The sequence below is a fragment of the Zingiber officinale genome, chromosome 5A, assembly GCF_018446385.1.
Source record: "Zingiber officinale cultivar Zhangliang chromosome 5A, Zo_v1.1, whole genome shotgun sequence".
In the NCBI taxonomy this organism is placed as follows: Eukaryota; Viridiplantae; Streptophyta; class Magnoliopsida; order Zingiberales; family Zingiberaceae; genus Zingiber; species Zingiber officinale.
Window position 1 is genome coordinate 117,888,894 of NC_055994.1, and position 16,057 is coordinate 117,904,950.

General features: G+C 35.8%; 1 protein-coding gene across 1 annotated transcript in view; it reads right to left on the bottom strand.

The window, feature by feature from the left end:
• Nucleotides 1-4,745: 4,745 nt before the first annotated feature.
• Nucleotides 4,746-16,057, bottom strand: part of LOC121981475 (phosphoinositide phospholipase C 6-like) — a 36,053-nt gene continuing 24,741 nt past the window's right edge. The window contains exons 7-9 of the mRNA XM_042534012.1: nucleotides 5,614-5,766; nucleotides 5,451-5,537; nucleotides 4,746-5,279 (exon numbers count right to left, since the gene is read on the bottom strand). Coding sequence (XP_042389946.1) covers nucleotides 4,986-5,279; nucleotides 5,451-5,537; nucleotides 5,614-5,766 — 534 coding nt within the window. The 3' untranslated portion in view covers nucleotides 4,746-4,985. The remainder of the gene's footprint in view (nucleotides 5,280-5,450; nucleotides 5,538-5,613; nucleotides 5,767-16,057) is intronic.

The following is a 16,057-nucleotide window of genomic DNA, read 5'->3' on the forward strand; positions in this document are numbered from 1 at the left end:
CCGTGATTTACCTCCTCTGTGTTGACCTTGGGACGGGTTGGCGGGGGCGCTGGGGGCGAGCGTATTCGCCTTTTGTCACTAAGGACAAATTAAGAAAATCTCTAAAAATTATTTACCACCAAAATTCCTAATTAATCCAGTAGGAAATAGTTTATATTGGATTCCCAAATCATGCCTAGTATAATTTAAAGTTAATCTTATGCATGTTTTAAATCATAATATGTTTTATCTTCTACATTGCTTAAATAAATTATTTAAATGCTTATTTTTCAGATTTTGAGTTAAAATTTTTGGCTATGGTATCTGATGATTTAATCTACGAGAATAATTTTTTTTGAAATTGTTTGACTGTTAAGTAATTTTCAATAAAATTATTAACAAAAAATATACTTTAAAATTTAAAATTATTTTGCAAACTTAAATTTTGAAAAATCTTATTTATCTATGATGAAACATGATATTCTCTATCTTTACAAAAATTTTCAAATTTTTTTTTAATATTATCTGAATTATTGAGAAAATCATATTTTTAAATTAAAAATTCAAAGAAAATAGAAATTGGAATTTTTTTTTTTGCTGTTAAACTATGTATTTTCCACATCTAAGAAAAATAGCAAAATATTTAGAATAGATTTTTTTTTAAGAATTATTGTCGAAAATTAATTATTTTATAGAAATAAATCATTTCTCTTGAATTATATATTATCTTTCTGTGAAAATTTTTGTTCTAATCTATCTTTTTTTGTTTAACTTCGGAAAAAAGTTTTAGGATTTTTCAAACCTCTAAACAAATTTCTAAATTAATTCTTTCAAAATAGAAGATTAATTATTAAAAATAGAAAATGTTTGATAATTATTTTTGAAAAATATCGTCTTACTAATGATTCATGTTATACCCCTAGAAATTTATTTCAAAATTTTCTAACTATTTTTATTATTTTTTCTTATTTTTTTATATGATCAAAGAGGGTGAATTATGTATAAGTTAGGGGGAGTAAGGACATTGTACGACGTGTGCAATTTTATTAACTTGATTAAATTCAATACTATGTAATATTTTATTCTAATTACAACTTATTATTATTATTTATTTAACCCTAATTTTAACTTGGGTTGTGCACATAAAAAATGAGGAGATTGTAAGTACCCCATCGTAGTTTTGATGTGGTCAACCAAGTTAAGTTAGGTCTTGTTATATTTTATCATTGTATCTAAGTGTGTAAGAGCTTAGGAATGCAAGAAGTTGAGCGGAAGACATAGCTAGTGAGAAGGATGATACTAGAAAAGGAGCTGACGGGTTCGGTACATCTTAGGGGTAAGATGCTGCGAAAGAGTACACCGGTGGACGAAAAGGATGTGCACGACTTTTGAGGGATGAGAAGCCGGGGAGGAAGCCTGCTCGAGGAGAACTTCTAAGTTGGGTTCGGGTGAGCTTAACTCCAGTTAGCCGGAGAATTACCCACGTGAAGAGATCAACCACTAAGGAGCTGATTTGCCACTTGGAAGGTACCTTCCATGGCTAGAAGGTGTCTTCGATGAACAGTGCGAAGACGCCTTCCAACTCTTGAAAGCGTCTTCCAATAATCATTAGTCGCAGATAGAGTTTTATCCACAACGAATAAAACTTAGCTAATGGAAAGTGCCTTGGACCATCTTGAAGGCACTTTCAAGCTGCAGATAGAGTTTTCCAAGAGTTATAAAAAGACTCCTGGAGTTAAAAAAAATATTAACAACTTGAACAACAAGTATTGTACACTTTTCTAGTCTTTCTTTTGAGCTATCAACTTCGGTAAGAGATTTCTCCACCTGTAATAAAGGAAAATTCTAGTGGAGTTTTTTTCAACGCCTTGGATTAACAACCACCTAGGTTGTAACCAAGTAAATATAATTGTCCTCTTACTTTATTTTATTTAGTTGTTCAATTAATTCATTATTATTATTATTGTGCTAGTCTAATCTAATCCAAGAATCAAGAAACGGGTTTAATTTTTTATAGACAATTCACCTCCTCTTGTCGGCCCCGTTGCGCCAACAATTTTACCAGATCATATATCAATTTTGATGTTGGAATGCTGGACAGGTATCAAAGTAATCCAAGATTGGATCATTGGAAAGTTGCAAAAAAAGTTTTGCGATATTTACAATAGACGAAAGAATACATGCTCACTTATAGGAGATCTGATCATCTTGAGATGATAGAATACTCAAATTTAGATTTTGCTGGATGCTTGAATTATAGAAAAACCACATTTGGCTATTTATTCCTATTAGTTGGAAGAGTAATTTCATGGAAAAGTGTGAAGCAATCAATCATTGATCCTTCAACTATGGAAGCTGAGTTTGTGGTATGCTTTGAGGCGGTCATTCATGGATTATGGTTGCAGAACTTCATTTCAGGACTTGGAATAGTCAACGGTATTATTGCCAAGCCACTGGAAATTAATTGTGATAATGTCGCAGCAGCCTTCTTTTCTAAGAACAACAAATATTCAAAAGGTGTTAAACACATGGAAATAAAATACTTTGCCATTAAAGAAAAAGTTCATAAACAAATAACATATTAGCATCAACCTTATGATTATAGATCCATTAACTAAAGGATTGTCACCAAAGATATTTAATGAACATGTCATAAGGATGGACATTATGGAAAATTGTTAATGACTCCATAATTAAGTTTATGTCATTTTGTATTTGACTTTCTAGCTCTTTGAATGTTATTTCTGATACATTAATGCATCCTGTTTTTTCTATGCTAATGTATATACATGAATAAATTATGTAATTATTAATAAGACTTATCTCTAATAAAAATATTATGGATGAACCATTATGATTTATTAGTTTTTGTTAATGATAATTTATAATGTGATATATATAATAAAGTATTTAATTATATATTGTGCATTATGTTTGAAGTGAATAAAGTCATATGGGCAAATGGGAGAATATTAGAAATAATTCTTTATTTCTTATTAATGTTCATATGCATGATTTATTTCTCTAATCATTTTCTCATATTTCTTGATTTTATAACTTGATTAAATAGCCACAATTGTTATTAATAGTTACATTTATATTGGGAATGCAAATGAATTTAAAAGATTCATGCAATATGAGAATAAACATACTGTATTAAAAGATAATTGAATGTATATATTGATGGAATATGTAAATGAAATGCCACAAAATTATTCTCTCTCTACTCTATATATAGACCCTTGATCCATCAAAGTGTCTATGAAAGTAGAGAGGTCAAGGGAGGGAAACACAATTATTTAAGGGGTTTTAGTTTCTTCATATTTGAAGGTTATGATGAGCTATATTTTACATTTAAGCATCATATTGAGAAAATCATCTAGTTCATCTTAGACATTAAGAAATATACAATAATTTAATTTACATATGCCTATTTACATTCATAAAAATATATACTAGACTTATATATCTAACAATATTCTCCTTCAATTTCTCAAACTTTTGAAATATTTTCTCGAAAATTTTCTAATGAGAAAGGTGACAACACAAAGGTTGAAGGAATTCTCTCTCTCCCCTCCAAAAACAAGACTCCTCGTTAAATAATATGCTAAAGAATTATATATTTTATTTAATTTCATTAACATTATTATTACTTTTTTTTTTAGTTAGAACTTGAGTCAACGAAAAATCAACCCATTGAATTATGATTCAAGTCCTGCTAACCAGATCAACAAATAAACGACTATTAACTTATGAGTCTGGATAGAATCTAATTAGGACTCAACCTGTTGACAAGTCTAAGCCTCTGTCTATGCACGTCCCCTAGAGGTGAATTCAGTGGGGGACGGCATCACCGGTCGCCCCCCCTCTCCCCGCGGACGATGAAATTTCTAATATTATGAGATTTTACCGATAGAAATAGAGGATATCGACCCTTATTCTATATAAAAATCACTCATTCATATTTAAATTTCTGGATCCACTACTGACATTCCCTATACTAGTGGTAGACTTGTATTTTACGCCTACACATTCTACTGACTTGCGTTTTACATTTTAAACTACACCTCTGCTCTACTCATTTTCACGTTTCTATCGAGCCAAATTCAGCCAACCATGTGGAAACTGTTTCCTTTTCTATTATATTTTAAGTAGCAATTTTAACAATACTTTTTCATTCATAAAAAAAATCATATTTAAAAAATTAATAAAAAATTAAAAGAATGTTCTTTTTATCATATCATAAATTTATTAAAACAACATTTCATTTATAATTTTATTTGCTCGAGTAACTTTGAGCTAAAAAAAAAACTGGTGATTATTCCAAGCAAAAAAAAAATAAAAATGACTATTCCAAATAATATTTTAATCAAAATTACTCGTACACTTAGAACAATATATCTGACAAAATAACTTTAATCAAACTACTCTATAACTTTAATCAAAACGACAGATTTACCTCCTCCATCTTAATCTTAAGACGAATTGACGAAGACGTTAGGACAAGTATATTCATCTTTTTACCACAATTTAAAAAAAAACCTCCTGAGATAAACATAATCATTTAAAAAACAACTCTAACAGATGAATGACTATTTTAATAATATTTTTAAAAGAAGCCCCCTTTTAATAACAAATAATCAACATCACCCATTTAATTTTCATTTTTAAAAATTTACTTGAAAAATAGAACGAATTATGTATCCAATGATTTTTCATTAACAAATAAATAATCCTAAATCACTGAACTTTGTTTACAAATAAAATAAAATAAACCAAACCTGAAACCTTGCTATACAATACCACAAAGCATAGTTTGTTAGAATCTTTTAATTCGGGGCATATCTAAAAACAAATAATTCACACAAGCCATTCTCCAATTATGCCCACAACACAACTAATTCCACCAAAAGGATTGCTTCTCACTCATAATTAATTACATCCCATAACGATATAAACAAGGAAAGAACAATTAAATCAACTGTACTTAAGAACCCCAACAAGTATTATATGAATTCAAGCCGCATCATGAGCTTCACAGAATTGTATTTGTTTCCCTTCTGGTCAAAAAGTGGCACAGCTCGGATCCCTGATCTCAATTCTGATACAGGCAAGCAAGCCTGTCCGCCAAAGTCATCTTTATCGGACATGTCATACTCGTGTACTTCAATACGAAGCAATGCGATTTCAGGTACGGTCAAAGGGAAACTAAACTCTTCATCCCAAGATGGTGTCCAGTTGTCCTCTATTGCCTTTGTTTTCTTCATTGTGGTGTCAGCTGGAACTCCAGCTATTCCCACCTGTTAATTACCACAACAGTTGCAGAATATAAACAAGACCATGAGTTCATCGAATAACCTCCCCAAGTTTGTTGCAAAGATGTAAAACTAAGTATTTAACTTCGGGATTGTTGGAAAAAAAAATGATAGTATAAATAATGTAGAACCATGATGAAAAGTTTGGTTTGTTACCCTTGTGTAAAAATCTGGAGGAGAATAGGTATCGAAATGAGTCTGACTAAAATCCATACGCCACCCATCTCCCATATAAACTTTCACCTTTTGAAGACAGTAGAACTTTGGTCAACAATTGTAACTTGAAAGGAAAGATATACATGCAAAGAAGTGTTTGTACCTTCAAAGTTTTTACCACAGGTAAAGAAGCTTTAGGATCAAAAACATCACCGGTTGGACCAGCTTTCAGCAAGAAATCCGGCTTCTTTACATATCCACAACTTCCATTAGCCTTGAAGAATCCATGCATCAGCCACAATGATCTGCCATATCCCTAATAAACGAAAGCATCACAAGTATCGAGTAAGACAATTTCTATGCCGTCAATCAAAGCATACCACATTAGTGTAAGTTATATGAAACATTTAATACAAAATAGTGCAGCTAATTTGCTTAGAGTTCACATCATTTTATCTAAATTCATTCCGTATGCCAATAGTCTCTTTGTAGTATAGAGAATATCTAGGTAGAAGACAACACATTTCAATAGTGAAAGGTACAATTTATGCAATAAGGTAGTTTCACCAAGGATGCTAGTGACAAAGAATAAAGTAAAGCCCTCCATTAGGTACAAATAATTGTGATAGAGAGTAAATCACGAATTTGTATTTGACACAAAATCAAGTTTAAAAAGTACAATTTATGCAATAAGGTAGTTTCACCAAGGATGCGAGTGACAACGAATAAGGTAAAGCCCTACATTAGGTACAAATAATTGTACTTGAGAGTAAATCACGAATTTGTATTTGACACAAAATCAAGTTAAAAATGAATGAATATATATTCTTATCTTTATTATGACCCTGCAAGATGGACATTGTCAGCCAATCTTGAGGCATTGGTTTTAATGTTGTGAGCAACTGCGGCTCAAAGAGGGAATTTGCAAGTTGATCAACAGAATGCAAATGAATAATGCGAAGTTGTTGTTGGAACTTGACAACAGCAACGACGACGACCAAGCTTTATCCCACTATGCGGCTAACTTTAATGTGCTTGTTGGAACTTGACACCGAACAAAATCAAAATCAATCATAATGTGCTTCGTTCGACTGTAAAAAACTGGATTGTGCATATTTAAGTGAACGAGCATTGGCACAGTGAACCAATGGTGAAGTAGACAAAGAGAAGTCAATCTATTGTAGCAAGTTTCAAACCTAATCGAGTTCAACAGATGTGATTGTAACGACCCGGCCCTCTTGGCCCATTTGGCGACCCTCGGGTCGTCGACCGTCGGCCCTTATGTCGTCGGCCCATTTGGCGACCTCTCATGTCGTCGACCGACGACCCTTGACCGTGTCGTTACTCACTAGGACTTTCCACCCCTGGCAGTGGATTTTTGCCTCCCCCAGGATTCGAACTCTAAACCTCCAGGCTTAAGTATTAGAGTTTATGAATCCTGGTAACCAAGTGAGATGATCTCACTTGGTTACCAGGATTCATAAACTCTAATACTTAAGCCTGGAGGTTTAGAGTTCGAATCAGGGGTGGAAAGTCCTAGTGAGTAACGACACGACCAAGGGTCGTCGGTCGACGACATGAGAGGTCACCAAATGGGCCGACGGTCGACGACCCGAGGGTCGCCAAATGGGCCACCAAATGGGCCAAGAGGGCCGGGTCGTTACAATAAAAGGCGCCTTTTTATTGTAACGACCCGACCCTTTGGCCTCTTGGGCGGCCCTTGTGGCGGCCCAACTAGCGGCCCTTATGTCGTCGGCCCATTTGGCGACCTCTCATGTCGTCGACCGACGACCCTTGACCGTGCCGTTACTCACTAGGTCTTTCCACCCCTGGCCAGTGGATTTTTTGCCTCCCCCAGGATTCGAACTCTAAACCTCCAGGCTTAAGTATTAGAGTTTATGAATCCTGGTAACCAAGTGAGATGAGAATGTAAAATACCGGAAATAGGCGAATATTAATAAGGAAATTTTCAGAAATTTTTGGAAATTTTTCGGAGCTCGTACGGACGAGTTAACGGGGATCAAGATGGGGCCCGGAAAAGCCTGTTTAGGCTATCCAGTTTTAATAAGGAAAAGTTTTATTTTCTTTTCCTTTTTCCTTTTCTTTTTCTTTATATTTGTCTTTATTTTCTTTAAATCCTTCGTTTCTCTCCCTCCTCGCACTCGAGCCATCCAGACGCCGCCTTCCTTTCTCCTCCTTGCCCTAACCGCCGGCGGCGGTTACTCCTCGAGCGTACAACCCCTCCGCCGAGCCTTCCTCTTCATTTTCTCCTCTTATATGTGAAACCGAGCCCTTCCGCCTAGCGCCGATGGCCTCTGTGCCTAGCGTCACCACCGACGCCGCCTCCGGATTTTTCCCCTCCCTTCCTCTGGTCCGGCGAGACACCGCCGGCCTTCTTTCTGCCGACGCCGCCGTCTTCGACCCTAGCGCCGACCACCCCTTTCACTGGAGAGTCGAGCCCTAGCTTCAGCCGCGACACCCCTCTCTTCAGCGACATCCGAGCACAGCCGACACTCATACAGCGCTGTGCCTGCTGTTCCCTAGCGCTGGCAGAGAGAGAGAAAAACCAGAGGAAGAACTTGGCTTCGTGCAGGTAAGGCATATTTGGGTATTAGATTTTGACTGGGATGTTGACACATAGGGAGAAGTAGTTCTTTGCAGTGTAGGCAACAGAACTGTGGCAACGGTTTCACCTCGCTCCGGATAGGATTATTGGCAGCAACTTTGTCTACTGTGCTGCAACAGCGAATCTTCTCCAGCTGTGATTTGAGGTGAAAATGTGTTTTATGTATGGATTGATACGTACCTAATTTGGTTATAGGATGATACATTGAGGGCGGATCCTTGTTGTAGATTGAGTTGGTTTTAAATGAACCTAATGGAACGATTAGGGTTAAGACCATTAACCTTAGTCAATGATTAGAATTAATTTAGGGTAGGCAATTTGTTATGTTAATTAGGGTTTTCCCTGATATTAGTTTCATGGATTTTATTAAGCTATTTAAATTCATTTGAATTGTAGCTAAATAAAATATATCTATATGTTCGACACAGGACTTTGATTCGGGACGGTATCTCGACGAGTATCTTGATTACCGGATTGGACCACTTTTTTGGAGGCGGGTACTTTGACTTATGTCTTTGATATGCATAATAATATGTTTAACATATAGCAGTGATTGTGTAATCATTTTGTTCGGTTGGTCACTACATGATAGTTACATGGTTGCTTGTTTATTTATTCTGCACTGCATATTATTTATCTGATCATATATGCTTTAGGTAGTGACCCAACCACATGCTATGTTATCTTCTGGATCTAGGGTTTATTTGATGCCCTATCTGATTTGTGTACCTTCTATCTGATACGTCTTCCAGTGGTACACACTTTGTATTATTTATTTGGTCATTACTATGTTATTCATGAGATTGCCATGCTTAGTGTCATGCATTATGATTGCATGCTGTGCGATTGTCGGCTCCACTATGGTTGAGCCCATCGCCAGTTACATGTACTGCATACGCCACCACCCATGGATTAGTGGTATATCAGGCAGGTGTGTGGCGGTTCTGCTGTTTGGCTCCGTTGGTGGTACTCAGACAGGTGTGTGGCGGTTCCGCTGTTTGGCTCCGTTGGCATTTAGTGTAGCAGCGTGGTAGCCGGATGGTGGACTCTGTTTGGCTCCGTTGGTCGGTTGACTCAGCGTGGTATCCTCCCGTCAGTTCGGGAGATGAGAGCATTGAGCTCCCCATTTATGATTTGGGGTCGAGGACGAGTACTCGACAAAGATCCCGTCCACTAGGTCGCTCGTGAGGCGGTGATGTCGAGTGCGGTCACCATACGCATTTATTGCATTTAATGTTTGTGATTGCTGCATTTACTTGCTGCGTTTATATGGATGCATATGATTGACATATATACAGGATTACGATCTGACGACCTGTTACCTTTGTACTTTGATTCCGGTTAATACAGTTATCTCGATTTCGTTTCAATTGCATTTATCCTTCTCGTATTCGTGATACGCATGATTAGTGTTGTCTGTTATTTGTTTTATTATGCGTATCATTGTACTGCTGAGTGTTGGACTCACCCGCTTATTGTTGATATATTTTCGGGTTGAAATCGGGAGGCGATTCGATCATTGGTTCCCACAAAGACGTAGTGCTAGTCCTCTGCTAGTTTTGAGTTGTTATTTTATTTTAGCTTTTCTCTATCAGACTTTGTTTTAGTCTTGTTTTGGATTTTACATATGGATATTGTATGGAATCCTTCCGTTTGATGGACTTTTGGTATGATTTAGATTTTATTCTACTACATGCCTGCCTGGACGGCAGAAGAGGTGAGTTCGTCGGATTTGAGCTTTACGAGTGTAGTTGAGTAGGGTGGATTTCGAGTCAGAGTACTATTGTTTGTGATTATTATTATTAACTGCGTGGTTGTGACAGGCAAAAGCTGAATATCTATATAAACTGCGTGGTGATTGTTTTTACTTATTGTTAAAATTCCAGCCGCCTATGGCTGAGGTATATGTATTATGTAGAAGTTTCAGATTGTCCGCCGTACAGGGGAGATGCTGCCGAAATTTCTTCGGACAGGGACTCCTCTGGGGCGTGACAATGATCACTATATCTGTATATTCAACTTCAGTAGAAGAGAATGGCTATAGTTCATTGTTTTCTTGGAGAACCAACAAATGAGTTTGGCACTAAGAAAGACAATATATGCTGTAGTAAGATCGAAAAGGCTGGAGGCTCATGGATGATCTTGGCTAAAGAAGAAAACCATAACTGATTGTCTGTTTGAGGTAGCAAAGAACTCTTTTAGCAGCTAGGCAAAGCAAACCAGTCAGGTAGTTTATTAAATGAGATAGCTGATTAAAAATATAGGAAATATTTAGCAAATAGTGAGTGAGAGATATTATAGAGTACCAATGATCTCTCAAGTCTAAGACGAACCTATAGAAAGAGAGCCATCATGCAAATATAGTTTCTCAATAGTGGAGTATGAATTATATATTTGTTTAGCTTGCTCATGATATGGTCATGAAGAAGGTCAGCAATGTACTTGCATTGAGAGAGAACAAGGTCATTCTTGGATCACAAGATTTTCACTCCAAGGACGTAGTTAAGGTCACCAAGATCTTTGATGGAAAGTCTATTAGGTACAAGTTTACATGAAATATCTTAGAAGGTTTGGATGGTTACTCATGATAATAATGTCACTCACTACAAGAGCAAAAAACACATGTTGCCCATGAGGAAGGATGAATACTGATGTGTTTGATTGAGCATTAACAAAGCCCTTGAAGCTTGGCAAAGGCCATAGATGGTTTTCTATAGTCAACAAACATGTAAAGGAATATGAAGCCTGACAGTTGTTGCATGTAAACCTCATCTTCAAACTAGGCTTGAAGGAAAGTGGCAATAAAACTTGAGTGTCAAGGAAGAGAACCACAAGAATGTTAGCAGGCTTGATAATCATAATAAAAGTAGAGTGAAAATCATTGTGTGGCCATTAAGTGAAACCCCTTGGCCACCAAGTGACCTCGTACCAATTAATGGTCCCATTAGGCCTTCATTTCACCTTGGAGATATATATGCAACATGATTGAAATCTCATATCATACTGGGCAAATCAGTCGAAACATATGGTTACGATAAATTTCCGAAACTCAACACTACTCAGCACAGCATAAACAATGTCTACTGTGTCATTGTATCAATCATGTCAATAAGTATCTTTACATGTTAAGAATCAACACCAATAGGTAATACTAAAGATCAATCATAATAATATTGATTTTTTTGGTTAATCTTCATACAAGACAGTGTTATAATCATAACACTATAGATAAAAAAACAAAGTTTGAACTTAAATAGTTATTTTATCTTTCCTTCTTCATTTCCTTACTCCTTCCGTCCTTCCACCTCTAATTCTCTACAGGCATCATACATTTGAAACATTGACACAGCAATAATAATAACAACCAAGCCTTATCCCACTAGGTGGGGTTGGTTACATGGATCATTTTACGCCATTGAGTATGCTTAAATAAATTTTATCTTGTTTTATTGTTGTTAACCAAATCTTTTTTTTGGTCCACTTCCTCGTTTGATATGTGTGTTTGTCATAGTTTTACATCGCCAAACTGTCATTTATTGGTCGTCTAATATATGCTCGTATCATCTTAAAGGTGTCTCTCGGAGTTTTCCCTCAATAGATGCAACTCCGATTCTCTCTAATCTCTCATTTCTTATTCTGTTCATTCTCGTATGCCCACGCATCCACCATAACATCCTTATCTCTGCAACTCTTATCTTCTACTCATGTACTCGAGTCATATAGCCCAACATTCAGCTCCATATAACATAGTAAGTTTAACTACGATTTTGAAGAATTTTCCTTTAAATTTTAGAGGTACTTTACGATCACATAAAATACCCAACGCTTTCCTCCATTTCAACCATCCTGCTTATATTCTATGTAAAAAATAATCCTAAATATCTAAAGCTCTCGGTTCCGAGCAACTCGTCATTTCCTTTCTTAACAATTGTCTCATTATGTCTCATATTGCTAAATTTAAATTTCATGTATTCTGTCTTTATTCTACTAAACCTAAAACATTTTCCTTCTAGTGTTTCAAGAAGTAAAAGGAAGATCTTCTTCCTTTACGTGGCTCACGACAACAAGAAGAGACTCTCTTGCTGTGGTCGGCGGCAAGAGAGACAGCGGTATTGGGTTTAGGTTTCAAAAACCTAATCAAACTAATAATAAATTGTGTATTAATTTTCTCTTAACAATATTAATATATAGTCCGCTTGAATGAGTTGAATTAGAAAGTCGAAATCCAACCCATTATGCCTTAACAAAAAATTAACTCATTAACCCCTGGTTTGGTTCACAACTAAATCAAGTCGGTTCATGGCTAAACCAAATTGGGTCAAACTCTTTCATAAGAGATATAACACATCTGCGCTTCCGTTCTGACAAATATTTCCATATTTGTCTTATGTATAATCCAACCAAACATTTATCTCTTGATCTAAGAATCTTATTCTCTAACTTGTTTTACGTCTTTTAGAGACTCGTAGTGTGTGTAACCTAATAGGTTCCCTGTTTATCTTGGTTGCCCATAATTAACTACTTAATTATGGAGAGTAACACCTAATAGTACATCATGATCCTCAATTAATCGAAAAATCACAATTGATGTCAGAACTAATTCTGAACCTTTCAGCAGCTACAGTGAGTTGTGTCTTGTTCCTTTCACTTGTCTTATACCCACTTGGTTCAGGACATAGTTTGTGTCTGCCCTCACTAGGCTGACTACATCACAACTAGCCCAAGTAATGCTTCCTCGTTCTGCGGATTCAAATTACTCGTACATGTGTACAAGAATCTCATACTCTTAACATGTGATGATTTAGCCAAAGACTTTAAGTAACAATCTTAACGAGTGATCATAGTGTATATGAATGGTGAATCTTCGGGCACTTTGACTTTTACCCAATCATCTCGGGTCCACACTTTCAAGAAATGTTTGCTTAAGATGTCAAAGTATAAGTCTCCATGACCAAGATGACTTGTATACCTCAAGTTGAGAAATTTACACTTGAACTACGGTAAGAACTCACAGACATATCCATATATGTGGAGAACCATATAAAGTCTTACAACAAGTCACTCTAATGAACTAGTTACCATAACTAGCATCCATGTTTAATTCTCAACATCCCAATGTCTCCAGCTAGTGAGAAACAACTGTTTGGCCGAATCAAGGAGTCTAACCCATGCTAGTCTTACAAAATTGATAATGTCCAAATGCACCAATTTGACGACTAAGAAAATTCCAATACATTCATAATTGCACATGTAGAGATAATTACAAGTTGTAATCCAATCACAAATTCTCTCATGCTATGAATTGTATTGCGGACATTCAGTAAATGAGTTTAAGACTATTCAAACATAATATACACTCAAATAGTGAATCTATATTTATCAAATAAATAGTAAAACCATAAGGAATTGCCTTAGGACATCCCTCAAAATTCAACACTTAGACTAATGTCAATCGCCACAGTGTCCTAAACCGTAAGTATATACATGACTCTCAAACTTGCTTTGTGGTAGAACCTTTGTCAAAGGATCCGCAAGGTTCTTTTCAGTGAAAATTTTCTCGTATTGTATCTCTTTCCTACTAATGATCTCCTGATTAGATGATAGTGGTGAAGCACGCATTGGGCAAATTCCTTTTCAAGGTTACTCTAGCAATCACACTATGCAAATTCCTTTTCAAGAGGCAAAGCAATCTCATATAACTCTAGCTTCTTTATATACCATAACCTATAGAAGAAACCTTCGAACAACCCTTAGTTAAGTTTTTCTTAACAACACAATTTTAGAACATAGTCACAATTTCATGAATAGTTGCCGAGAGACACACCCATTTTTTATGTAATGTGACCTACAATAGCTAGCCAATTGCTAATTTTCAAATAAGTTTAATCGACTATATTCCTACGTCAGTTGACTAAAATTCAAAAACTATATGTTGTGTACCAATGGTCAACAATTCAATCCCCTCAATAAAGCCTCCGATTGAAATCATGTTTAATTGACTAGAACTATAGTTTCAGTGACTAACCTCAACAGAAAATATTATATTCCCAAGCAGCAAAGAGTTTGCAATTAACTCAAGTCAACTGGATCAACCTTCAATTGACTCAATTTGCTCAAAGATCCTAATTTCACTCGGCGTACACTCCATAAGCCTACACAAAGTTCCACAAGCAAGTCTGATTGCAGTCTATTAAAAAAAAATTATTATTCCTTAGTTGAAGGGTCTCTACAAGCCAAACTATCTAATCACACCTAGTTTTTCCACATCTCTTAATGATGCTGCCTCAAAACATGAGGCCCAAGATAACAAAGGCACGAGATTACAATCCACAAACAATCTCTCACAGCTCAGTCTTTTAGGACTTCACCACCTTACCCAAAACCTCATGTGTTCAGGTCTTACTGCTCAAAAGCCTCAGTTGTAGGACTTCATATGCTCGACACCTCTAAGTCATCAATTGTTCACCCAAAAGTCTCACTTCAAGAATTTCACATGCCTAAAGGGCGCGCCTCTAGATCTTCAACTATTTACCTAAAACTCAACTTCCAAGACTTCAACAGTTGGATGTATCATACCATTCTTCGCTCCTGTGTACAACCTACCAAATCCAAATGTGCGTAACTTAAACTCTTTTTCTGAATATATCAAAACATCCAAATCAAAATTGACGGCTCAAGGCACTATTGCACCAACAATAAGAATTAGTTTCGGGAGACATTATTGAAATATATAATTTCGATAAATGATCAAAACTCAAGACTACAAGGCATAAGCAAGCTCTCCTGTTTCATTGTGTCAATCATATCTATGGGTATTATTTCATGCTAGCATTTAATACACCTTTACATGCTATGATACACATCAAGATGAATTGTAATAATGTTTGTTATTTTTTTTTAAACTTGTGCTCATAGGATACAATGTCAAAACCGTACCATTTCAAATAGGACATAACGCGTGAACTTTGATATGTATCTTTTTCTTTATTTTCTTCCTCCTTTCACCTCCAATTCACCACTAACACGATACGTTGAAACACCACCAAACACCAAAATGCTAACATGGTACCAAGACAATATAGTCAATGACCAAAGCTTTGGCGTGCCTTCAAATTTAAAACCTAGGTACAAGGATGCGTTAAATGATTGAGTTAAGCACCATTGGTGGAGAATAAATAAGGTCTAGATTCTCTACAAAAACTACCCAAGGATATCTCTACAGACATGATATAGAAAGAGAGAAATGAATAAAGTGAGAATCTAGACAACAATAACAATGATAGGACATGGAGAATCCAATCAAAACATAAGCTTTGGCTTTAGATTCCAATATATGGTGACAATTTATAGTGAGCATACGATTTGAACCAAGAATAACAAAGACAATCAAATACTTTAAAGGTTTGGTAGTTCAGAGTCTAAAAGAAAGACTTGTACTAAAGAATCAGAGTAGAAATTTGATTGATGAGATACTATGATGTGGTAAGCGAAGGCCCAAACTTATAGGTGAACCAAGGCTTGATGCCTCAGTGTCATGACAACTTTAAGGAAGTGACAATGATAGGATTGATGTAGTCTATAATCGAAAGGACTAAAGGGGAGGTGGTGACCTGCAATAAAAATTTATTCCTCTTGCACTAATTAGTTTGCATTGGGTGCATGTATGTGTATGATTCTTTTTAGTTCATATATAAGCGCTACAAAGACATATCAAACTCATTATTATGAGTTAGGTGCACATGTGTATATGGTTTTTCATGTCAGATATAAATGTTGTGGAAAATAAAATTAATATTAATGCCAACACATTCAATACAACATGGTTTGTAGCTAACTCATACTCTACAGCCTATTAATTCGTCAAGTAATCACTCTTAAAAATCTTAAAGCATTGGAGGGAAAAATAATACTCAGAGCTTGTAGAGAAAGCAATTGCTTTTGAAGCTCAAGTAGTTGAACATTGCTTAACTTAAACATTTAA